Source organism: Remersonia thermophila, chromosome 3 (genome assembly GCF_042764415.1).
Source record: "Remersonia thermophila strain ATCC 22073 chromosome 3, whole genome shotgun sequence".
NCBI lineage: Eukaryota > Fungi > Ascomycota > Sordariomycetes > Sordariales > Chaetomiaceae > Remersonia > Remersonia thermophila.
The window spans coordinates 2,998,456-3,022,611 of record NC_092219.1 but is presented as its reverse complement, the minus strand read 5'-3'; the positions used below and the strand labels follow the sequence as shown (position 1 = coordinate 3,022,611).

Below are 24,156 nucleotides of genomic sequence, written 5' to 3'. Positions count from 1 at the left end.
GCCAAAAGGTCCGCCAGCTCACTTGAGCCAGATGCCGGGCGGTACCAAATCATATACCAAGTACGATGCACATGCTCCGTCCCCTTGGCTTCTTCAAGGTTGGGCGTCCTGGAATCTGACACAGCGGACGGACCATCGGCGCATGGGCTGCGCAACGGTGGACTGGTCTTCCCCTCCACAGATCCATGGAACCCATGGCAGACTGCACCCCGCCACCTCATTCGAGGCACACAGCTGCGCCTAGGCAGATGTTGGAGGGCGAGAGCAAGGGCGAGGGCGAGGGGAAAACCTGGCCGGGAACCCGTCGCGCAACCGGCACCCGGCAACCGGCAACCGGCGGTGGTGAAGCGAACTCGGGGGAGGAGAACAGAAAGGGGGAAGGAATGGCGATCGCGATCTCTCTCGACGAGATGCAGAGCGTCATGCACGTACCCAGGGCCCTCTGTGGTGATGATGGGCTTCAGGCCCTCCTTCTTCCTCTTCTTGGCCGCCGCGGAGCTGCCGTTGGCCGAGGGCGACGTCGCGCCCAGGGCGGGCGATTCCTTGGTATTTTGCGATCCGTTCATGGCGCTCGTCCGGGCAAAGCGAGTCGTTGGGTCTTGTTGCGGTGGCGGGGTCGGTTGGATGAGGTCGCTGCGCGCGCGCGACAGAAACAAGTGGTTGATAGCGATTGCGATGGGGCTCGATGTGGGGAGGGCAGAACCAGGTTTGGGTTTCGTTGGCGGAGGGGCAAGAAGACGTCGACGAAGAAATGGTTTGGAGGTCTGTTTCGACGGGCGCAAAGTTAGCTTTTTCGGCGCCCAGGGCCCCGGGTCGTTGTTGGTAGCGTTTTAAGAGTATGCACGACGAGTTGATTCGAACGCCGTGCAGCGGGTCGTCGGCAAGGGCAGCCTCCAGGTGGCTAGGTTGCGGCGTGAAATGCTCGCGATCCTCCCCATGCGAGTGGCCTACGGACGGGGCGCGGCCATGCAAGCGCAGGACACTTGTCTGCCAATCTCCTCAGGATCCGGGGGAGGGGGGGGGGGGGGGGGGGAGGGGGGCTGTGTGGCTCTCGCGAGCCCTTTGGCGCATCCACGTACCAAGACGTCGGGCCTTGGACGAATGAAAAGTGGCTGGGCTACTTGTACACCGGGCAGGACGGGCAAACGACGCACGGGGACGGACGGGGAGAGGAGTTGCAAGCTAGGTTTGAAAGGCGTGATGATCGGCCAAACCTCCAGAAGCGCGTGGGAGAAGTGTTTGAGGGAAGCGGGCCGGGCTGAGGCCGACGACAACAACTGGGCTGGGGCCGACGGGAAACCTGGATTGCCGCGACCCAGAGGGGGGCAGTTCCGGGCCAGGTGGTTGTCCGGCCACAAGGACGCCGGGTGGTGTGGCAAATACAAATATAGCTCAAGGGTCGGCGGGGAAGTTATTCCGTACCTACGGTGGAAAAGTCACAAGGCCCTGCTTGGCCGGGTAGAAAATTGCCGCTTTCACGCTGAAGAATTCACGATAGGGACCGTCATGGGCAAAGCCCGTTGCGCCCGTGAGAAAGTCGATTCGACGAGTCTCGAAGGGTTTGGCGGGGTTCCTTGGGTGGCGCGATGAGTGGAGCTGCAGGGCCAAGGGCAGGGGGATCGTCAAGACAACCGACGCCTTGCTCTCATCCTCCTCCAAGGTCGGGTACGCCCCACGTACCCGACAGGTCCAGAGACAGCTGCGAAACAGCACGACTTGGCTGGAAGACACGGCGGCAGACCCAAGGTACCGAAGCGGAGGTATCTGAGGTACCCGGGGCGTGTTGAAGTGGTGATGTGCAGAGTGCAGACCGGGTAGGTACCTAGGTAGGATCGCAAGAGTCGGCCAACAACAACAACAAACACAACAACAACAACAAACAACAACGTGGGAGCCTGAGAAGAGACAAGGCAGGGCGGGACTCCCACGTTGTGCGGGAGCGGCGGGGATGGCTCCAGTGGGCCCTGCGAGCCGCCATTGGTGGCCGTTTTGTCGCAACCCGCCTTTCTTTTCTTCGACACCATCTTGGGAGTCTCGGGGACTTTAGAATCCAACCTTGGTGCCGCAACGTGACCTACTGTGTAAGGTACCAAAGCACGCTCCCCTTCTCTCTGGTGCCGCCTTCAAAACGGGCAGCTTCGGGTCGGTACGTATTGCCTCCAAGTCTTGTTTCTTCTTCTTCCAAAGGACCGAATCCATATCATCGGGTCGGTCCCCGGCGCAAAGGCATCCACCGGGCAGGGCAGGGCAGGGCAGGGTAGGGAAGGGCAGTTCCATCCACCCGCCGCGGGGCACCGCCCTGCACAGCCTGGAGGAGGTTCAGGTCGACGACGCCAGCCAAGACCAAGGTCAGGTCAGAACACCGGTAGGCTTCCATGCACAACGCAACAACAAAAAAAAAAGGTCAGGCGGCCTACTGACGCGTGGCCGACGGAACGAGCGCATGAAATAGTTACCAGGTTGGCGTGTGCTCCAGCCCAGAACTGCTCTCTGCATCCGCATAATATAATATACACAGCAGCAGGGCCATTCTGCGGCCAGTCCCAATCCTCACCTGTACATCGCTGACGCATCCAACAGTTTCACAAAGGCTCGTTAGGAGAAGAAGGTAGCTTAGGTTGTTCAAGGTACCTTACATGATGACTGCCGTTTAAGACCCCAATCACTCACCCAGGTACTCCCACACTCCCTCACTCTCCCCCCCGTCCCACCACACTACCCCTTCCAACCTCTACCCAATCCTCGCCGGCGTCGGGGGTTCCCCTTTCGAACCAGAGCTCGGTCTATAATACACGTAGTTGTCAGAGTCATATTATTGTTCCTCGCGTTTCTGCATCTGTTTTCTGCTTCCGGTTGTCTTCCTCGCCCGTTGTAACGGCGGCTTGTTGCCCACCACCAAAAAGAAATGGACGATCCGCCCTGAAGCGGGTCCGAGCCTTGATATTCCGGGGATGGGAAGGATGGGATGAGTAGGCGGCGCTCACCTGGTCCATCGGGTCCGATGGCGTCCGTAGAGACCAAATGTCACGCTCCGCTCCAGGGTCTCCGTACGGGACCGCATCCCTTGGGCCAACCTCTCCAGGGCCAGCTTTTCGGTGTCGTTGGCGTCATGGCCCGTTTCCGTCGGTTCTTCAGCCATCCGCTGGACCAACTCCAGCGCGCTCTTCAGCTGTTTCGTCACCGTCTGGTGGTTCTTGTTTTCGGGCCAACGCTGCCAGGCCTCCGATCCTCGTCTACCGTGCTAAGCAGAGAAGTCGTCGCCGCCCATCACCTAGGGGCTTAAGTCCCTTGACCCTTGGACTCGGAGGCTCGGGGACCAGGAGGACGTATGGGGGAAAGAAGCTTTCTACTGAAATTTCCCTTTGACACAGAGACACAAAGAATCGAATGGCCATGAAGCCGGTCTTGAGACACTCTGATCGCAACAAATCCTTGACTGCAAATGCATGCCTGCTATTTCTGTCTTTTCAGCATGTATACCCAGACCACGGGCCTTCTGGATCCTCGGACAAAAGGCCTTGCCAACGCCATGCCCAACATGCCAGCTCGCCCCCAGTTGCGTTCCAGAGGGGCGGCCGTACTTACCACACGAACCGCCAGCCCGCCGAGCACCTCGTTGTCTCCAACATCGCCAGGAAACCTTGCAGTGCTTGATCGTTGATCGGTTCATGAAGCAAGCCGATCTAGGACCGGACGCTCCGGAAATGCTGTACCCTGCGCTCGCCCAAGAGGATTTCCGAGCCTTCGCAATCGTCTACCTACCCACGGCTGTACCAAGCCCCCGAAACCAACCGCAAAAACGCTGGAGAAATGGATCGTGCGGCATCAGGGGCTTGTTGATGGCTGGGACGGGTCTTCTCACTTCGATGCCGGGAGCGGCTCATCAGAGAGGGCGATGTCGAACCCCATCGGCCGGGCCTGTCCCTGGGAAAAGATCCCTCCTGGACGTTGTTGTGGTAAGGCACCGATGCTGAGGTGCCAAGCAGAAAGATCCAGAGGATGCCCAACGACATCATATCATCTCCCACCCGTCCGTTGTTGGGTCATGATGCGAATTATAGCACAATCTCCCTAGGAGGTCTAAAAGGTAGGTAGGTACTCGCAATTCGGAAACTCCTGTCAAACCCAACCAGCCAACCAACCAACCCATCAAGCAACCGACCAACAACCCGTTCTCCCGTTGCTGGCTCCATGTTTTCTTCTTCTCAACTGCTTCCTGCATCGGATGGCCTCGCGATGCGCTCCAAGCGAGAGAACATGCCCCTTGCTCCCTGCTGTCCCACCCACCCACACCACCCGCCCTGCCGGCAGCTCCGCACCCACCCGGCCACCCAAACGCCCATCCCCCCGCCGGTCCGCGACGCCCCCCCGGGGCCTGGGTCTTAGGAGCGCTTTCCGCCTCCCTTGCCCTTGGATGTCATCTTCCTGAACGCTTCCAGCCCCGCAGAGCCAACGGGGCGGAACTCCGAGGCGGCGCGGGACGGGTCAAACGTGCTGCGGGGCGCAATGGTATAGGTGGCGGGCAGGCCGGCGGGCAAGGCGCGGTTGTTCTTCCTGATCTCGGGGGCCAGGGCGCGCTCGCGCTCCAGCTCGAAGCGGGTCTTGCCGCTGGCGGGCCGCTGTGTGAGCGTCATGGTCTGGGACGAGCTCTCGGCGATGGCGGCGGCTTCTTGGCGTTGGGCCATCTTCGCGGCGCTGTGGGTGGAGATTGGTTAGCCGATGGGTTGAAAGAGGGGGAGGGGAAGGAGTGCAGCATGCGGGAAGAGGCCGGTGGCGTACATGATGTCAATCTCGCGCGTTTCGATCTGGCGCTTCCGGTAGTCGTCGGTGCGCTTCAGAATCGGACGGCTCCATTCGCCGATGAGGCGCTCTGCCAAGCGCTTGATGCTCGGCTCGGGCTGCTTGCTGAGGGTGTAAAAGTACACCAGCTTGCCGATGCCGCTGCTCAGGAGAACGTCCTTGTTGATGGGCAGCTTGGTGAGGGCGTTGAAGAGGTCGCGCTGGATGCTGTACGCGGGCAGGCTGCCGTCGTTGAGGGGCTCGAGGAAGAACTTGACCGACTGGATAAAGTTGGTGTCGGGGTCGAGAACGGCCTCTTGGACGGCGGTCCGCGTGAGCATGGCCGTGACCTGAGGGAGAAGCTTCAGCTTGTGGGTGGCGGGTTGGCCAGCCTGGCGGGCCTCGTTGTCCGCGCGGCACGCGTTCTCCATGGCGAGCTTGAGATTCGCAATCTGCTCGTCGATTTCGTCTTCGAGGTCCTGCAAGAGGGGTTAGCGGAGATGCGTCTGCCGGAGCTGCGGCCAAGGGCACCGACAATCTCGTCCTTCCTGCGCCTGCGCTTGGTTGGGTTCTTGAGAGCGTCATCCATGGCCCGCTGGATGGCTCTCCGCCGCCGCTCCTCCGGGGTCAGGTTCTCCTCGTTGACCTGCTCCTCCTCTTCTTGGGTATCCTTCTTTGCGCTCCGACGCTCGCCGCCGCTGGAGCGAGCCTTGCGCGGCCGGCGCTCGTCCTCGGCCGTGTCGGCGCCCTCCTCGTCCGCCTGGCGCGACCGCTTCTTGGGCCTGCGGCCCTCCTTGGGCTTCTTGACGGTTTCCCCTTCGCTCCGCTTGCGCCTCGCGGCTTTCAGGTTCATGGCCACGCTCTCATCGATCTCGACGGGGCGCTCTTCGCGCGTGGGGTCGTAGTCCTCGAACTGATCCTCGTCGATTTCCGAGAGGAGATCCGAGTCCTTGTCATTGTCCCTGTCCCGGTCCTGGTCCTGGTCCGACGCGTTGCCGGCATCGGCGTCGTGAGCATCCTCGGGAGACTCATGGCGGTCCTTGTCGTGCTCAACGGAGCCGGCCCTCGAGCCGGCTCTCGGGGAGTTTGCGTCCGACATGATGGCCGGCTGGGGGCGCGGACGGGGTCCGAGGCTCGATGATCAAGCCGATCAAATCACAAACGGAATGGCGTTGCGGTCGTCGAGCGTTGGATGGATCGATGATGTCGCCGAGGACGAGGCGATGCTGGACGCTTTGGTTCTCGGGGGTTGGGTGATGGATGTCGGTGGCGTTGCGAGGTTAGGTTGCGGTGGATGGTCGATGCTTGAACTTTGCCTGGAGCTCTGCCGACGGCCTGGGAAGCGCGTCAGTGCTCGGCCGCGCAGAGCGGAATCTGCCGAATCAGCCTTCTCGGCGCCCAGCGCCCCGGCGCCCGGCGGACCCGCTTCTGGAAAAAGAAAAGTGGAGCCTTTGCGTGTCTGCGTCTGTGTCTGCGTCTGTGTCTGCGTGCCAGGGGTCGGGCGCTCTGGCCAATTGTTTACTTTTGGGTTGACAAAAGTGGTTGCCACGACAAGCAAAGCTGGAGACTCCGGGCAGCTTTGCATTGTCCCTTGTTTCGCAACCCTCTTTCTTCAACCAGGACAAAACCCGGCCCCCAACCCCGCGCCCGCCCGAGCATGATCGTCTGTGTTTGCTTGTTTTCCCCAGCATCGCCGCCGCCACCGCACTCGCCGTATCCCCTCGGTCATCATGGAGCGCCGAACCTGTGAAGGCCCCATGGATTGGGAGTACCAGTCTCAACCTCCCGTGGATCAGTCCAGTCCCTTCGTGAAATTCTCCCAGAAGCCATGTAAGTCTTCGATGCGCATGCGCCGCGTCCCCCACCGGCCCGGCCCGGCCTTGCCATACCGGAGTCGGCTGACGGCGCCTCTCTCCTCTGCGCAGCCATGTTCAGCTCGCCCCTCAAGCCTCGCTCGACCAACCCCAACCCGTTCGCCCTCGAGAACACCCCCAAGCTGTCGCCGGCCAAGCCCCAAGACCAACCGCGTCCGCCGTTCACATCGTCGTTCAACCCGGAGCTGCGCAACAAGCCGACGGGCGTCGCCTTCCGGAACCCCGCTTTCACGACTCCTCAGCGACGCGTGGATGATCCTTTCTCCGAATACGAATCAAGCCCTGCCATGACGGACAACTCACCGATGCCGCCCGAGACTCCCGACCCCGAGCGCGACGATGCCGACGTCAGCAGGCTCACCATGACGCCGTCGCCCGGCAAGTCGACGCTGCTCGGCAAAACCTTGCTCCGCAGCCACGCGGCCGGACGGGGCGAAATCTTCCGCGCGAACCGGGACAAGGTGAGGAAACGGAAGAGGTTGACCAGCGACAAAGACGTCGGCAGCGCTCGGTCACGGCTGCAGCACGGCTCGGACGAGTCGGACAGCGACTGGGAGGGGGAGGAGGAAGACGGGTCGAGCAAGACCAAAAAGAAGAGCAAGAAGAAGGCTCAGGGTTGGTTCGGCAGCTTCCTGGCGGCGGTCAGCGACCACCCCAACGCCCCGGTCATCCTGTCCAAGTGGCTGCAGCTCGTCGTCAACATGGTCCTCCTGGGCATCGCGCTCTTCGGCATCATTTCCGTGCTCCAGCAGGTCCGGGCGGACATGTTCAACGAGAGCGAGAGGGCCAAGGCCGAAATCATCAACAAGATGTCCATCTGCGCAGAAAACTTCCGCAAGAACGGTTGCTCTCCGCGGTCCAGCCGGCCGCCGGCGCTCGACGGCCCGTGCAACGAGTGGGAAGCCTGCATGAACCAGGATGCCTCGGCCGTCATGCAGGCCCAGCTTTCGGCGCGGAGCCTGGCCAACATCCTGAACGAGTTTGTCGGCGTCTTGTCGTTCAAGACTTGGGTAAGCAACCTCAGCCCCCCCCCCCCCCCTTCCCCTCAATTCGAAAAAAAAAAAAAAAAAAAAAAAAAAAAAAAAAAAAAAACATGCCTCGTCTAACAATGGCTCAGGGCTTCATCCTCTCCATCTTCCTGGGCGCCGTCATTGCCAGCAACGTCGGCTTCAACTCCCTCCGCAACAGCGCCGTCCCGCCACCAGAAAAGCCAGCGGCCCCTCTGCATTCGCCCCCTGTCATGCCCATGGCCCCGATGCTGGGCTCGGCCGCTGCGCACAATCCCAACCAGGCCTACATTTGGGCTCCGCTGAGCCAAACCCCTCGACATGTTCGCAAGGCGTACTTTCCCAACGACGTTACGGACTCGGAGGCTTCGCCGGACATGAAGATGATCTTGCCGCCGCAGACGCCTTCTGGGCGTAGGAGCCCGAGCAAGGGAGATCGGGGTAGGAGTCCCTCGAAGGGGTCCAGGGCAAGGAGTCCGAGTAAGGGGTATTGAGGGACCTCGAGGTCGCGGATAACACTCTTTTTTTTCCTTCCCTACTGCGTGTCACTTGCGTGGCAGCCCAGCCTTGTACAATTACAGTTGCTTTCCTTTGTGATATGCTGGAGTCCTTTGTTTTTGTTTGGCCTATTCGGGGATGAAAACATCCGACTGCCTGTGTCTTGGAGAGACACACAGGACAGGCGGCTGTTCTCTGGCGTTGTGGTTAGATGGAATAGCATCTCAAAAAAAATTGGTTGACAATGCGGCCATGTTCACAATTTCACAGCCTGACCTTGTCCTCCAGTTCTCGGTGCCGTAACTTGCGCTAACGCAACCACGACAACGCTGAGGGTACCCCAGGCGTGTGGGAAAGGTGGCTGAGGTGGCATCTACGTAACACTAGGGACGCCGAAGTTCTGGTGGGAGAGCTGAATGATGACATCAAACCGGAAGCCGTCCAGCCCACCGCTGCACCCGCAGCTTGGAATGCTTGGCAAAAAGAGACATCCAACGTCATTCCGCCCACCTTCTGACTCGCGCTTGTGTGTTCCTCCTTGACAACACCATCTCATCCATGCCCTTGTCGCCCACGTGAAAGTCCTGATGGCGACGCGACGCTCCATCAGTTTCACCCCTTGCACCCAGCCATGGTGGGATGTTCTCCTCTCTGCAACTGCTGCATCATAGGTACAGGAGACGGACGTCACCACCACGACATCCAAGCTTGCCACATCCCTTTGCGGCCGTTTCTTCCTTCTTCTCCCTTCCTTGTGGTGGTGATGCCGCATGGCCCTGTTTGGGGTCTCCAGACCATGCCGTCAACTTATGATATGGGACCTGATATCTCCCCCGTCTGCCCTCCATCGTCGGACCATCATGGCCGCGGCCATCGGCGTACCCTCTCCCCCAGCATTCGGTTAGAATCATGTACCAAGAGAACGGCCAGATAGGAACCGGTAGTCCAACCTCCAATATGAAAGAACAGGTTCCGGTGATGGGACGCACACACGCAGGGCAGCCCCCGCCCTCTTCTGCCGTCCCGTGTGACAACAAGCCACCGGTGCCCTCGAATACCTCGCCCACAGGAGGCCCCCCGAGGAAACGGAGGATCATCTCGGGACCTCTAACATCCAACGCCTGTACCCAGTGCCAGAGGAGACGTTCCAAGGTTCGTCCCATGCGCGCCTGACGATCGTCCGCCCCCACCCCCCGTCTCCCTGATCCCGCGCCGCTCTTGTTACCTTCCATCCCGAAACGCCCCGTGATCATGACCCTCGCTGAAAAGCTTACAATGGTTCCCGACGCTAGTGCGATGGCCAGCGCCCCTGCAGCCGCTGCTTGGCAGACCTCCGCCCCGGCGCATGCGAGTATCGACTGCCGGAGCGCCAGTCAAAAGACCAGCTGCGCCGCGAGATCGATCAGCTGCGCCGCCGGCAGCGTGATGCCGACGCGGTCCTTGCCATGATAGTTCGAGCGGACCGGCTGGGCGAGGCTGTCCTGGACAGGCTACGCGCGGGGCAGAGCGTGGAACAGGTTGCCGCGTGGCTTGGCGATGAGAGGGCCTCCTCGCCTGGGGATCTGCAGCCGTGTAGCGGTGGTCAGCCTGCTACCGCTGCTGCTGCTACTGCTACTGCTGCTGGTGTTGGTGTCGGGCATTACAGCTTGCCGCCTGCGTCGTCGGGCTACGGCATGGTATCCGAGCCTGGCGCTCCAGGGTTTGGTAGTCCGGTCCAGCAGCATGACCGGCCGGTGCACTGGACATATCCCTGGGGAGCAGATTCCACCCGGTTCGCTGCCGCTGCTTCTCGAGCGCCTCCTCTGGCCCAAGCGTCGCGCGTCGCTGATGCGGGAGGACCGCCGGCCTGGAGCCCACAGGCTGCCGCTCCTGCTGAATCTTGGACAGAGCATCGTGTAATTCCCAGCTCCCTGCCGATACAGCAGACATGGACAACGGTCACCGACGACATGGAGCTGGTCCGCCACCTCCTCTCTCTCTACTTCTGCTGGGAATACCCAACCTTTGCCTCCCTCAGCAAGGAGCACTTCCTCGCCGACTTCCACGCCGGGCGCCCGCGGTGGTGCTCCCCGATGCTGGCCAACGCGCTCCTCGCCCTGGGCTGCCGCTTCTCCAGCCGGCCCGCGACGCGGGCCAACCCGCGCGACCCGCGCACGTCGGGCGACCATTTCTTTGCCGAGTGCCTGCGTCTGTACCGCGCCGAGCGGGACCATCGCAGCCTGGCCACCATCCAGGCGCTCGGCATCATGTCGATCCGGGAGGCGAGCTGCGGGAGGGACTCGGAGAGCTCGTTCTACGCGGGGCAGAGCGTCTCGTTGGCGGTGGAGACGGGATTGCACCGCCTGCCCGAGGGGGCCGAGGGGCAGGGCGAGGACAGGGAGGTCATGGAGGCGACGTTTTGGGGGGCGTTTACGTTGGATCAGTAAGTCCGCCCTGCCCGTGGACGGGCCTGTCTGGCGCTCTGCGGTGCCGGCGGCTTGGAGGCTGACAAGCATGCATGCGTGCAGCGCGTGGTCCCTGGCCACGGGGTCGCTCCCGCGATGCTCCTGGCTTCCTCACCTGCCACGCAAGCCCGCCGTGTTCGACAACCTCGAGGCATCGCCGTGGGTTCCTTACACAGACGACGGTGAGGCGCCCCCTTTCCCCGCCGATCCGCATGTCCATTCGCTCATGGATGGGTCGTATGCGCGCAAATGCTAAAGAGGACCTAGGCGGGCCGCTGCAGCACTCCTTCGCGCAGCCGTCCAACTCCCGCTCCGTCTTCAGGTGCTTCTGCGAGCTGAGCGAGCTTGTCCACCAGTCGCTGTACCTGCTGTACTCGCCCGGCCGGCTGCTGACGAGCCGCCGCCTGCTGGATATCTACACGCAGTTTGTGAACTGGTACGACGGGGTGCCGGACGTGCTGAGGCTGGGGCACAATTTCACGCCCGCCGTCCTGTTTTCCCAGTGAGTCGTGCTTCTTGTTCCCTGCATCCTCCTCCATCCCGAGAGGCCTGCCACCTCGTGGGTCCCTCGGAAGCGGGCGGCCCCGGGGCGACGGAGGGCCCGGCTGGGAACTTACGCGGCTGACGCCGGCCGACAGCATGTACTACCACTTTGCCATCCTTCTCCTCTTCCGGCCTTTGATCAAGCTGCGCATCCCCAACTCGCATGTCGTGCCGCGCAAGGTGTGCTCGGAAGCCGCCAACGCCATCAGCGGCCTGCTGCGGTCCTATGCGCGGCTCTACACGTTGCGCCGCACGCCGTCTTTCGTCCCCTACTTTGCTCTCAACGCGGCCGTTATGCACCTCGCCGCTATCGCGACCGAGGGCGGGGACAAGAAGGGACGGCCATGGCGGGGCGAGGGCGAGGGCGAGGGCGAGGGCAAGGGCAGAGATGGTTCTGGGAGCGGTGGCGACGACATCCCCGCCGCTGCCGAGGTGCTCGCCCGCGGCATCGCCGATCTGACCGAGATGGCGCCGTGCCATCCTTTTGCGGAGCAGGCGCTCGATATTCTGAGGGCCCTGGCGAGAAAGTGGAATATCGACGTTGAAGTCAAGACCCGCGCTGACAAAGACAAGGGAGCCGGCCCGGTGCTTGCCGGCGCGGACCCTTCCTCTGCGCGGCCTGCCCCGACGAGCCGCACCTTTTTCGCGACCAGCATCGATGCGGCGGACCAAGGCCAACCCGGCTGGAGGAGCGGTTCGCCGCCGCCGTGGGAAGGCCGTGGGCGTCCCCCAAGGGGTGGGAAGAGGCGGCAGCGAGGCAGCGGCTTGCCGGAGGGGGAAAGGGAGGAGAGCGAGGAGGAGACGGCCGAGGCATGGCTGGCAGAGGCGGTGAGCCCGCCGCTGTTCTGGCCGTTCCCCTTGCAGGGACGTCCGATGATGCCGGCGGGCCAGGCCTTGGAGGAGGCGGGCTTTGCGTTCCTGCCCGGTGCTGGTGCGCATTCATCTTCGGTCGGAGCAGCATAGATGATTCTGGAGAATTAGGGTATCAGACGCCAGCGAGGTGAGCCGTTTGGATCCTGTTTGGCTGGCTCTCTAGGGGCGAGGCGGTTGCGTTGTGCGTGGGATGATTAAACACATGAATGATATCGATTGGGCAGACAAAAGGTGCGATGGGGCTCTGCGGGATCGTGAAGGTTGCGAACTGGAGAATCTCGATCGAGGCGTCGATGTCACTATACAGCATGCAAAAGCAACAGCAGTGGGGAAGGCCGTTGTTGTCTGGTTGCATGTGATCCCCGGGGAACCCAGGGCCAGGTCGGTAACGTTACCGGGAGGGAGGAGGGGTTAGACTTACTACGTAACTACCTGAATCCAGACCGGCTGCAACCCCTTGCAGGCGCCAGCACGCTACCGGGTGGTTGTGCTGGAAAGTTCCTTTGGGGCTCCAGGTTGTGTGATGATACAGCACGGGCATTCTAGCCACATGGCATCGGTCAGTACCTATGTGTACGCAGTAGTTACGCAGCATGTGTGTGTGCGGCTGGCGTGGCGTCGAGGGTACCTCCGCCAGGTTATTACAAGCACAAAGGGGCTAATGAACCCGGATGGGACGTGTCTCGGCCTAGCTCGCTTGCGTTTGGCATCTGAGGCGCCGAAAGCATGATGGATGCTGTAATTACATCGTAGAAAGAGCTGTAGAAGAAGTGCGTTTCCTAAACTTCCACCCAATTAGGTAACTATTACATGTCCAGAAAACATAGCGTCTAGGTCTTTCGGCCGAGATGGGGTGGGCGGCTCCGCCAGTCCTCCCAAGAACTCTTCAGGAGGGCCATGTGCTCCGAGATGACCGTTTTCCTTGCATGTTTACGGGCTCCCAACAGACCATACGACTCTCGAAAGAAGCTGGTGATACGACCCTGGTGGTGCGACTCGGGTAGTGCGACTGCGGTGGAGCTTCACCGAGAGACGGTCCGGTAGCGTCGCTACCTTTGGTATCATAGTAAGCTGCCCGTAATACAGATACACCAGTGAACGCATCGCCGGCTAGGGGCGGTTGGGTATCTCTACTATACAAGTACGTTGCTGCACTGTCTTGGTATACCCGGCTGCAAGTTGAACTCTGAGTGTTGACAGTCATAGGATGTTGTTATCGATGTTGCCATCTATACCAGAGACTCTTGCAGCTCGTGTTCTGCGTCCAAGCAGCCGCGTGTTATAGAACTTTGCCTTTGCCTGATTCACTTACCGAATGCGACTCTCGAAAGAAGCTGGTGATACGACCCTGGTGGTACGACTCGGGTGGTACGACTGCGGTGGAGCTTCACCGAGAGACGGTCCGGTAGCGTCGCTACCTTTGGTATCATAGTAAGCTACCTGTAATGCAGACACGCCAGTAAACGCATCGCCGGCTAGGGGCGGTTAGGTATCTCTACTATACAAGCACGTTGCTGCACTGTCTTAGCACACCCGGCTGCAAGTTGAACTCTAAGTGTTAACAGTCACAGGATGTTGTCATCGATGTTGCCATCTATGCCAGAGACTCTTGCAGCTCGTGTTCTGCGTCCAAGCAGCCGCGTATCATGGAACTTTGCCTTTGCCTGATTCACTTACCGAATGCGACTCTCGAAAGAAGCTGGTGATGCGACCCTGGTAGTGCGACTCGGGTGGTGCGACTACGGTGGAGCTTCACCGAGAGACGGTCCGGTAGCGTCGCTACCTTTGGTATCATAGTAAGCTGCCCGTGATGCAGACACGCCAGTGAACGCATCGCCGGCTAGGGGCGGTTGGGTATCTCTACTATACAAGCACGTTGCTGCACTGTCTTAGCACACCCGGCTGCAAGTTGAACTCTGAGTGTTGACAGTCACAGGATGTTGTCATCGATGTTGCCATCTATGCCAGAGACTCTTGCAGCTCGTGTTCTGCGTCCAAGCAGCCGCGTGTCATGGAACTTTGCCTTTGCCTGATTCACTTACCGACTACATATTACAGGACGTTCGGTCATCTGCAATCGGTTGAATGGAAGCATCACGTCACCCAAACGCCGCTCTTCTCATTCCTGGCTCGATGCTTGCACGATTTCCGCGTTGTCATCGCCTCGCGGCCGTTGGGGGCATGGCTGAACCGAAGCCCTGAGCTTGTCTAGCTCTTAAAATGGAATGCGCCAAAGGCGCTTCATCTACTATACCTACACTACATACACCGTAAGCCCGGGATGGAAACCGTCTGACTCCCAAGATGCTCTCGGTCACCCCCCCATGGTACACGCGGGGTTCCGCATCAAGAGCTGCACGCCTGGGCAGCCGTTGGCGGATCCAGATCACCGGCTTCGCATCTCTGTTTGGCGCGCGCCGTTGAACCCGTGGGGCTCGGGGTTACTGATCAATGTATATAGTTTACCTCACGGTTATGTGGGAGTGTCCACTAGGCGACAGCCCCATGTTACGTTGGGTATTCAACCACTGGTGTACCAAGCCTCTAGAGCACTGCTGGAGAGACGCCATCTATTTCCGCTTGACAGCAATCTTGTCGGCTAGGCGGGCTGCCATTGACTGTCCTATTCTTGCGGCACGAGATCCACTCCTGTGTTAGCGAGCTGGTGTGAGCAAGGAAAACAGAGGATGGTGTTGACATTGGTGGCACGTTGAAGCCAACCCCTATGGCTGCCTCTGGCTGCTCGCCGATCCGCGTGCTTGTCCGTATTATAGTATTGCCTCTTTCATCACGCAGGCTCCTCCTGATTTGCCTGACGTTACCAGGAACGGCCGCTCCTTGGGCGGCGCTTTTGTGGCGCGGGAGGCTCCAGTCGCCCGGCCCCATATTCGGCCATGCAACACCGTCTCCGTTTTTGATATTCGCTTCGCTCAGCATTCGACCCACAGGTGACGTGCATCACGACAGGCACAGGAGACCAAGTGGCATCGGGTAGGGTCGGGCGTTGGTGGGGGGGTGGAGACCCGAGGCAGACTTCTCGCGACAGCAGGGCATCGAGCGGGCCAACAGCACCCTGGGTCTTCCGGCGACGGCATGAGCGGTCAATCTCCACGCGGGATCGTTGAGGGTCTCCTTGTGGCAAACTGCAGGTCGCCGAGAGGCCTCAAAAAAGTATAAGAAGACATCGCATCATCCTCCTCGTCACCAGCCTCAACAAGCCAACTCGAGCAGCCCAACGGCCTCTCACCTCTCCAACCAACAACAACAACTTCTCATCTGTTTCAGACATCACCGCCGCCGCCGCCGCCGCCACAATGCAGGCCAAGTTCCTCCTTGCTCTCTTCGGCAGCTTCGCCATCGCCTCCGCGGCCGCCACCCCCAACGTCGACGCCGAGGTGACCGACGTCGTCATCCTTGAGACCTCGGGCCCGGTCGGCCTCCCGGCCGTTGAGGCCCGCGATGTTGAGGTCCGCGCCGCCGACATCACCTGGCAGGCCAGCGGCGGCTGCAAGACCGACTGGGCCAACCGCTGCAACGCCATGTGCCGTGGTGGTACGTTTTTCTTGCTCTCTCTCTCTCTCTCGCTCCCTATCTCTTCTCCTCCCCTCTTAGGTATCACGAGCTAACGCATGAATGTCAAACTACAGAGGCTTCCAAGAAGGGCTACAAATGCCTGCAGATCAAGTCCAAGATCTGGCGCCAGTCGTGCGTTTTCGGCTGGAGCGTCTGCGACTGCACCTGCGTCCGCTAAAGGGCTCGGACGCCGTCTCCTTCCCGCTCTTTGGACCAACGACAACGATCTGGATAGAACCGAACTTGGGTGGTAGGAGGATGATGGCGAGGCGGAGAATACGGGGCGGTAGAAGTCTAGGTTCTGGTTTGGCTGTGTTGGGCTCAAAGGTTTCCTCTGTCTTGTATGAACTTGTTGCTTCTTGAAGCGTGTGGCTGATCGGTCGCTTCTGAGCGGGATCGTTTGCCCGGGCTGCTAATTGATTTTCTTGCGCGCCTCTACACCTCTTTCAACACCCAATTGGAGCCTCGTGATAGTGAATCGTAGCGACAAGACCGTCCCTCGACTGTTTGCCAAAACTCTCGGGGTTCGGCCTTGAATTTTCAACGCCACCCAATTGTCAAATCCCCGCAGGACTTTGTCAACCGCCTCTCGAACGAATTACTATCGCGAAGGATGCGTCGTGATGAGTGTACCAGAGGTGTGCCACCCCCCGATGTCAAAGGATGGGTCTCAGAGTCCGTAGAGAGCACCGTAGGCCCCGATCCGGGGACATTCCAAAATAGGAAACCTCCTCAAGCACCTGGATTTGTAGACCAGCATTGCCTACCAAGGCCATGCTCGTCATATGGTACATATCCGGGCACGGGCTGGCCCACCACCGTCGCCAACGGATATTGCTATCCCCAATGCCCTGAATGTGTATCGACAGCTCCAACAACCCATCCACTCCCCCCCGAGGCCGAACGCCGCACGGATGACACGCCGGACTGGTTCGCTCCAACCACCCGGTGCGCAACGAATGTCGTCGACCAAGTTACGTTACAGAAATGTACCGTACCATAAGGCCGGGTAGGTATCTTGGCCATCCGGATGGAGACGACTCAGGTGCCGATGCCGAATCTCATGTCGGCAGTTGGGACTGCAAGACATCTTGCATTAGGTCCAGCTCCCCCCCACACAGACCCTCCCCTCCTCGCGCGGTCACGCCCGGTTCCATCCGGCACGTCGTGGTCGTGGGCCCATGTCTTGCCGGTCGGGTCGGGTACGGTACCGGGACCGGTTGGCACCTGGGGCAGACGGAGTAAGCCAAGCGAACACACAGCTAGATGGTGTAGATGCCTTAGTAAGCGGAGAGAGCATGCCATGTCGTCCAGCCCAGGACCTCGGTCGTCACGTCTAACTACTATAAGTAAGTGGGCGGCAGCGGGAGTGGTGAGGCGGCGGTGTGTGGCTGGTGGTGGCTGGTGCGAGGGTGAAGGCCGTGGCTGATGCAGCGCCGTGTGAGAATGGAACGAACGGCTCCGCTGACCTGGCGCGCCTGATTGGGCGGAGCAGGTAGTTAACCTTTCCCCTTCCCCCTGCTGCGTGTTTCGAAACGTACCTGTGCCGACAGGGGGCTCACCCCCTTGCCGGCGTTTCAGGTGAGCGGGTAGAGATGAGCAAAGACCAATCAGAGATCCGAGATCCGTTGGGAGGGAGGGAGGGCCGGGGGGGGGGTTCCCGCAGCGTGGAGATCTGCTTGTCGGGGCGTTGCGTCTCCGATCATCCAAGCAAAGAGAGCTTGTGCTGTGCTGTCGGTTGTGGGCGTGTGCGTGTTGTACTTGCGAGCTGGGTTGCGGTCAGGTCGATCAGGAACTGTCAAGGTCGACGACATCGCTCCACCGGAAGCTTGTTCGCCTTGGGTGTCTCAGCTGCCCGAGCTGAATCCACCTTCGTCATCAGGACCGGGTCTGTTTCGAGCCGGCGGCGCCGCCATCTGCAGCCTGCAGCGATCTCTTCTCAGCCTGTTTGTCTCGCCTGGCTGCGTCCGTCGTCCCGCAGACCTGCGCCGCCGAGGCTCACTTGTCACTCGTCGCTCTCGCCGACGACCCCTGTCGGTCCTCGACGAGGGTGCATTCTGGCTTGCAGCCCGTGTTATAATAAAGTACGTACTCCAGGGCTGGTCCTCCCGCGCGCGCTGCGGCCTCACCCGTTGCAGGCGCCGAGATTACTTTTCTCTTCTTGTTCGTCGTCTTGTTCCTTTCGCATCTTGTTTTCGACCCATTGGCCTGCCGAGAGCGCGTCTTTTCAGCACAAAGATCATGGAGGGCTGATCGCCTTCGTTTTGCCGGGAGCAACGCCAATCGTGATCTTGTTTCGTTTCGTTTCGTTTCCAACGCTCGGCCGTTCCGCCGTTCCGTCGATCTCGACTCGTGTTTCTTTCCCCCTCCCCCCCCTTTTTTTTTTTTGGATTCTCAGCTTCAACAAAGCCGAGCCGAGTGTCAACCTCGGCCGTCTCGGCCTCGACACGTTCGCCATGAATTCCTTTCAACCCCCGCCCGCCGACACGTTGGCCGCGTTCCGTTCCTATGTCAAAGCGCTTACCGATGGCGGTCTCCCACGAGAAGCCCTCTTACACGCTCTGCTGGAGGAGTGTGACAATGGTAAGGAGACGAGCCCCCGTGCTCTGGGATCTTGTTTGCTGGGGAACCGGGTACGCTGATGCAGCCATGGCAGATTCTTCCCTGTCGAGCCCGGACGCGGCATCCCCGCAGAGCTTGCACGCCCTGCTCCAGGCCCAGATCGCCAACCATGGCACCTTGACCAACCGCCTGTCCATGTCGACGACGAGCTCCAAGTCATCCAAGCATGCCAGCGTCCTGTCCATGGCCACCACCACGAGCTCCGTCTCCTCGCAAGGGGGCTTCGGGGCATCGGCGCACGATGCCGCCGCGCCGCAGCTACCTCCCGTGCCGCCTGTGCCGCCCGTCAAGAGTCACAACCGGGGCCACTCCAAGCCCCAGGGCGCCTACTGGTGCACCTTCTGCGACGTGGCTTTCCAGCGCAAGTTCGACTGGAAGCGTCACGAAGACGAGTTCCACGAGCGATACAAGCGATACCCTTGCCCCGACTGCAACCGCCTCTTCTGGGGTGCCAACACCTTCAACCAGCACCACAAGAACGCCCACGGCTGCACGACCTGCCCGCACGCCGACCGTGTCGTGCGTTATACCCACAAGAAGACGGCGTGGTGAGTTGGTCCCTGCCTCCTTTCGTTTCTCGCACCGCCGGGCGTCGTCGCCACCGTACCGCTGCGCGGCTGCCTCCTCATGCGCCCGACGCCAGCCATCCTAACAATCTCACCAGGGCGTGCGGATTCTGTGGCGGGTTTCAGGCCAGCCGTGATCGGTACTTTGACCACGTCGCCCGGCACTACGACGACGGTTGCAACAAGACCCATTGGCAGCACTCGCTCGTCATCTACGGCCTCCTGCACCAGCCCGCCCTCCTGCAGGCATGGAAGGAACTCAAGGCCGAGCTCTACGACCACCTCCCCCGCAACCAGCAGCCCATGTTCCAATGGGACCCCGCCACCACGGGCCATGCCCAGGGGTTCCTGGAGGGCGAATGCTCGGGCAACCTCCAAGACCTGCTCGAGTTCTTTGTCGAGGGCCGTGACGATCCGAAATTCCTGGCCCGCCTTGCCCACGATATGGCCGCGATAGTCCCTCGGAGCGAGGTCAAGCCTCTCGTCGGGCCGGTGCCGAAGCCATCATCCGCCGCCCCCCGCCCCGTGTCGGAGCCGCTCAAGATCAAGGACGGATCGAACGCATCGCCCCAGACAAAGCACGTATCTACTCCCAGCCCGCCCCGCCACAGCGAGCAGCCCCGCCTCAAGAAGCCGCGTAGCATGGCACGCCTCCCGTCGCAGCCGCCGCAGTTCCCCCAGACCAACCACTTCTTCCAGCCGTTGCAGCAGCCTCCGCAGCAGAAACCGGCCTTTCCGCCAACCCCCGAAACCACCATGTCCGCATTCGGCCACGTGCCTCCACTGATGACGACAACGACCCCAGCGACGACCGCGACAGGACCGTTCTACGACTTGCCCATGACGCACGTGCTCCCGCACATGCAGCTTCTGTCACAGATGCCGCCTCAACAACAACAACAACAACAACAACAGCAGCAGCAGCAGCAGCAACAACAACAACAACAACAGGCGCTTCAGCTTCAACAACCACCACAGCTCCCAATGCCGGCGAGCGTTCTTGACGACTGGAGCAGCATTGCCGGGACCGTGGTGGACGATTCGATGTTTACGAGTACCATGGTCTTATCTTGGCAGACGGATATGCCGACGACGCAAGGGGGACATCCTGCGACCGGGCCATGATGACGTTGCTGGCCCGGATCGACAATCTTTGCCGTCCCCCTGCTTTGGGAGGGGTTATCATCTCGACGACCTGATTATTTCCTTACGATACCATACCTCTTTGGCTTCTGTTTTCATCTTGACGGCGCTCTGCGTGCGCATACAACTCTTTTTTTTTCTGTCTCTTCTCGTCCCTCGCAGGGTCTGCACGCACAAAGACCTGCAGGGGTCGTGTATTCTTACTTCCCTGGCTTTGCTTCGATGATACCTCTTTGAGATTTTGTTTTGACTAGTATTTATTTCCTTAGATGATGGGTTAGGAGCATATTGCGGCGCACGCTCGGTCATCGTCGTTTTTTTTCTGGGACGCGTATCTATGAAGAAAAGGCAGACAGTGGCGGGCAAGGGATGGTTGGAAATACGGCGCGGTTTTTTTTTTTTTTTTTTTCATTTTTGCTGACGGGGCCTCCATGGACTTGGGCAAGGCATCTGGTAATGCTGGACAAGTATGGACTCAGCTGCCGAGCGCGCTGACGTTGGATGAAGTGAATTGACTGGGCAGCGCAGCCCGTTTGGTTATTATTACCGTGTACATTGTTTCAGTGTATGAGAAACCCCTATTAATATCCCATTAGCCGTTCGGTGGTGTCACATTTGTTCTCGTGCCAACAAAGACCCTCAGCCACCCATCCCATCCCTCTCGACCACTCAACACGAATGCCCGATGCACACAAACAAACATGAAACACAGCCATTCAAAATTCAAGGCTGTTCTGCCGCGGCACGGATAGGCAAGCTGGCAGGCAAGGGGGGTCGCTCGAGTTTCTTAGGAACCAGCTGGACGTTTGGGCCATTCAACGGCCCCTTGGTTCGCATCTCTCTTTGGCTGGTGACTCGGAATGGTTTCTCTGGCGAGTAGCAATAATGCTCATCCTCGGCACACGTAGAGAAGTAAGTGTCGGCAAACCTTGACGATTTCTATCCCTGCATGCTTGTGGTGCTCGTTCTTCGTGGAGGCGAATGACGCAAAAGACCAAGGCTTGAAAGTGCATGAGAGAGAGGGACATGATTTGTTCGCCAAGCGAACGACTGGGCGTCGCTGATCACCTATACATGCTGTTCTGATGAGATGGTGAAAACACGGAAAGCGGCATCACAAGATTGGACAGAATGCCGACAACAGTCACCAGAGCAAAAACGCCAGACCTGACGGGCTTATGTAGTATCGAGCGGTCTCGTCTCGCCTTGCTGGCATGCAAGAGTACGCCGTAGAGCACACTGCAGCTTCTACAGATACGCAGGCCTTCCAAGATTCGATAGCTTCATGCCAGCAGGGCAGCAAGGCCTGCGACCTGCAGACCGTCCCCCGCTGCAGTGGCAGACAGCGTACCAAGCGAGCTGATGTATCCGCATGTAGTGCTGAGAGGCGTCCGACGTGCCGGGACTCCCATTCGAGGACCGCGAAGGTGTATTGTCGGTATCCCTGCAGGACGGTAAGCACGATACCCGGGGAGAGGTTACAAGCATCCGGAACACGGCTCGCAATGCATCCCCCCCCCCTTTCCCCCTGAACCTCTGAACTCTTTCTCTCATCTGGCTTGGGACTGAGGTCCGGGGCACAGGAGGGAAAAGAAACCCCAGATACTACGCAATATGGCGGGGTTGCAGCGAACATAAACCCCAGCAGCGCCAACCCGGAAGCGATCCAGGACGGAGAGAGGGCCATGCTCGCTCACGAAGCTGACGAGACACACACCCTCTGAAAGCTTCGGCACCGGGTCTGGCAAGATGTTGCGCTCCATCGCATGGTCCGTCTTGGTGCTCGCAGCGACAGCGCAGGCGGGGAATGCCGACCATCCACCGCCAGGCACTGGCGAATATGACTACGTGAGCTTACCTTACGAGGAGGAGCCATGACCGCCTTCCACGGGCCTTCGCCCACGCCCAGCTAACCACCCCCCCCCTCTTTCGGCAGATCATCGTCGGCGGCGGCACCGCCGGCGTGGCCCTCGCGGCTCGCCTGAGCCAGGGGCTCCCCTCGTCCCGCATCCTCCTCGTCGAAGCCGGCCCCGAAGCGCTGCAGCATGACGGCATCAACGTGCCCGGGCTCAAGGGCTCGACCCTCGGCGGGCCGCTGGATTGGAAGTTCGTGACGACGCCGCAGCCGGGCCTCAACAACCGCTCGATCCGCGTGCCGCGCGGCCGCGTGCTGGGGGGCTCGTCGGCCGTCAACCTGCTGACGTGGAACCGCGCGTCGGCGCCCGAGTACGACGCCTGGGAGTCCCTGGGCAACCCGGGGTGGAACTGGCGGACCCTGTCGGCGGCGATGGAGAAGGCCGAAACCTACGTCAACGGCCCGCCGGGCTCGGGCACCGACGGGCCCGTCAAGGCCGCGCTCAGCCGCTTCGTGCCCGAGCACCAGGCCGTCTTCGTGCCCGCCGTCGCCGCCCGGTTCCCCCAGCTGCCGCACAACCAGGACTCGCTCCAGGGAAACCCCATCGGCGTCATGTCGCAGCCCGGCAGCATCGATCCGGGGCCGTACAACCGGTCCTACAGCGCCAACGCGTACCTGCCCCTGGCCGGGCCCAACCTCGAGGTCCTGACCGACGCGCCGGCGGCCAAGGTCAACCTTGCCCGCCTTGACGGGGATGGCAAGGGCAAGGGCAAAGACAAGGGCAAGGAGAATGGAAAGGGGAAGGGGAAGGGGGGCCAAGACGGCCCAGACGACGCGGCCTACACGGCGACGGGCATCACGCTGCAGAACGGAACCGTGCTGACGGCGCGCAGAGGCGTGGTGCTCAGCGCGGGCGCCATCAACACGCCGCAGCTGCTGGAGCTGTCCGGCATCGGCCGCCAGGAGGTCCTCGGCGCCGCGGGCATCCCGCAGCTCGTCGACCTCGCCGGCGTGGGCGAGCGCTACCAGGAGCACCCGCGCGTGCAGATATCGTTTGCGCTGCGCGAGGGGATCGCGGCGGCGGACTGGCTCGGCGTCAACGCGACCCTGGCCGCCGAGGAGTGGGCCAAGCGGCTGCGCGGGGAGCCCGGGTTTTACGACGACAGCGGGGCCGAGTACGTCTTTGCGGACTGGGGGCGGGCCGTCGAGACGCCCGGCGAGGCGGCCGAGCTGGCGCGGCTGGCGCGGCGGGTCGTCGGGGCCGGGCCGGGGGTCGACGCGGAGCTCAAGAAGCAGCTCCAGCTGCTCGGGGACGCGAGGGTGCCGCAGGTCGAGCTCATCTACTCGCCCCGGTACACCGGGGCCAAGGGGTACCCGCCGGCGGGGCACCCGCTGCGCGGCCGGGGGTTCTTCACCATCCTCGGAGGGCTCATGCACCCGCTCAGCCGCGGCAGCGTGCACGTGGACCCGAGCGACCCGGCCGGGAAGCCGCCCGTCTTGAACCCGGGCCTCGTCGGCAACGAGTACGACCTGGCCGGGCTGGTGGCGCTGCTCAAGCTCGCGCGGCGGCTGGCGCAGGCGCCCGAGGTGCGGGCGCTGTGGGAGGTCGAGTACGAGCCGGGCGAGGACGCGGTGCGCACCGACGAGGACTGGAAGGCGTACGTCCGCAACGTCACCGAGACGGTGTTCCACCCGACGGGGTCGGCGGCGATGCGGCCGCGCCGGGACGGCGGGGTCGTGGACGCGAGGCTGACCGTGTACGGGACGACCAACCTCAAGGTGGCGGACGCGAGCATCATCCCCGTGCAGATGTCGGCGCACCCGCAGACGATCGTGTACGGGATTGCCGAGAGGGCGGCCGGGATTATGATTGCCGAGCATCGATGAGCATGTACTGTGGGTGAGGTGAGGAGAGGTGAGGAGAGGTGCAGCTGCAGCATATCATGGAATGTACAGCAACATCAAGCAGTTCACCACTACCGACCAGGTACGGTAGCCGTGTCGTATCGTATCGTGTGTGCAACATTCCTCTCATGGCTTGGTAGTTGTATATAGTATATCACGTTCCATATATACTAGGTAACGTGGTACATGTACCTCTCGCCAAGCTACCGTACATAACCCCTTCTCCCTCGGGCCGAACGCTTCTTCCCAGGCCTGGAAACATGGCATGCCTATTTTTTTTTTTTTTCTACTTCATCTTTTGCGAAGCATGCATGCGGGACGGCCAACGTGCATAAACGCCTGCATAAACGCAAACTGCGAGCAGCCCGCCGATGGCGTCCTGGAGTTGCAGCGCAATGTCATGCTGATGGCGGATGGTTCGCACGGAGCGTGGGGCGCCCAAAGTTGCCAAAAGGCGAAGCGGCTTGGCGGCGT

The 24,156-nt window shown here is 60.9% G+C and overlaps 7 protein-coding genes across 7 annotated transcripts; 5 read left to right on the top strand and 2 right to left on the bottom strand.

Annotated features, from left to right (window-relative positions):
- Positions 1–4,382: 4,382 nt before the first annotated feature.
- VTJ83DRAFT_3675 (uncharacterized protein) lies at positions 4,383–5,878 on the bottom strand (the record flags this gene model as incomplete). Its single annotated transcript, XM_071010079.1, has 3 exons — positions 4,383–4,695; positions 4,780–5,258; positions 5,315–5,878. The coding sequence occupies 3 exons, from the start codon at positions 5,876–5,878 to the stop codon at positions 4,383–4,385; spliced, it is 1,356 nt and encodes a 451-aa protein (XP_070867553.1).
- A 631-nt stretch (positions 5,879–6,509) lies between these two features.
- VTJ83DRAFT_3674 (uncharacterized protein) lies at positions 6,510–8,154 on the top strand (the record flags this gene model as incomplete). The annotated part of the gene is made up of 3 exons (XM_071010078.1): positions 6,510–6,609; positions 6,705–7,663; positions 7,771–8,154. The coding sequence occupies 3 exons, from the start codon at positions 6,510–6,512 to the stop codon at positions 8,152–8,154; spliced, it is 1,443 nt and encodes a 480-aa protein (XP_070867552.1).
- Positions 8,155–9,115: 961 nt separating this feature from the next.
- VTJ83DRAFT_3673 (uncharacterized protein) lies at positions 9,116–12,108 on the top strand (the record flags this gene model as incomplete). The annotated part of the gene is made up of 6 exons (XM_071010077.1): positions 9,116–9,127; positions 9,290–9,310; positions 9,451–10,580; positions 10,666–10,784; positions 10,870–11,104; positions 11,241–12,108. The coding sequence occupies 6 exons, from the start codon at positions 9,116–9,118 to the stop codon at positions 12,106–12,108; spliced, it is 2,385 nt and encodes a 794-aa protein (XP_070867551.1).
- A 3,224-nt stretch (positions 12,109–15,332) lies between these two features.
- Positions 15,333–15,769, top strand: VTJ83DRAFT_3672 (uncharacterized protein; the record flags this gene model as incomplete). Its single annotated transcript, XM_071010076.1, has 2 exons — positions 15,333–15,570; positions 15,666–15,769. 2 exons carry the CDS (start codon positions 15,333–15,335, stop codon positions 15,767–15,769), a joined length of 342 nt encoding a protein of 113 aa, XP_070867550.1.
- An 863-nt stretch (positions 15,770–16,632) lies between these two features.
- Positions 16,633–16,896, bottom strand: VTJ83DRAFT_3671 (uncharacterized protein; the record flags this gene model as incomplete). Its single annotated transcript, XM_071010075.1, has 2 exons — positions 16,633–16,818; positions 16,894–16,896. The coding sequence occupies 2 exons, from the start codon at positions 16,894–16,896 to the stop codon at positions 16,633–16,635; spliced, it is 189 nt and encodes a 62-aa protein (XP_070867549.1).
- A 1,151-nt stretch (positions 16,897–18,047) lies between these two features.
- On the top strand, positions 18,048–19,904 carry VTJ83DRAFT_3670 (uncharacterized protein; the record flags this gene model as incomplete). Its single annotated transcript, XM_071010074.1, has 3 exons — positions 18,048–18,174; positions 18,248–18,761; positions 18,878–19,904. The coding sequence occupies 3 exons, from the start codon at positions 18,048–18,050 to the stop codon at positions 19,902–19,904; spliced, it is 1,668 nt and encodes a 555-aa protein (XP_070867548.1).
- A 1,767-nt stretch (positions 19,905–21,671) lies between these two features.
- On the top strand, positions 21,672–23,664 carry VTJ83DRAFT_3669 (uncharacterized protein; the record flags this gene model as incomplete). Its single annotated transcript, XM_071010072.1, has 2 exons — positions 21,672–21,770; positions 21,859–23,664. The coding sequence occupies 2 exons, from the start codon at positions 21,672–21,674 to the stop codon at positions 23,662–23,664; spliced, it is 1,905 nt and encodes a 634-aa protein (XP_070867547.1).
- Between the last annotated feature and the right edge of the window lie 492 nt (positions 23,665–24,156).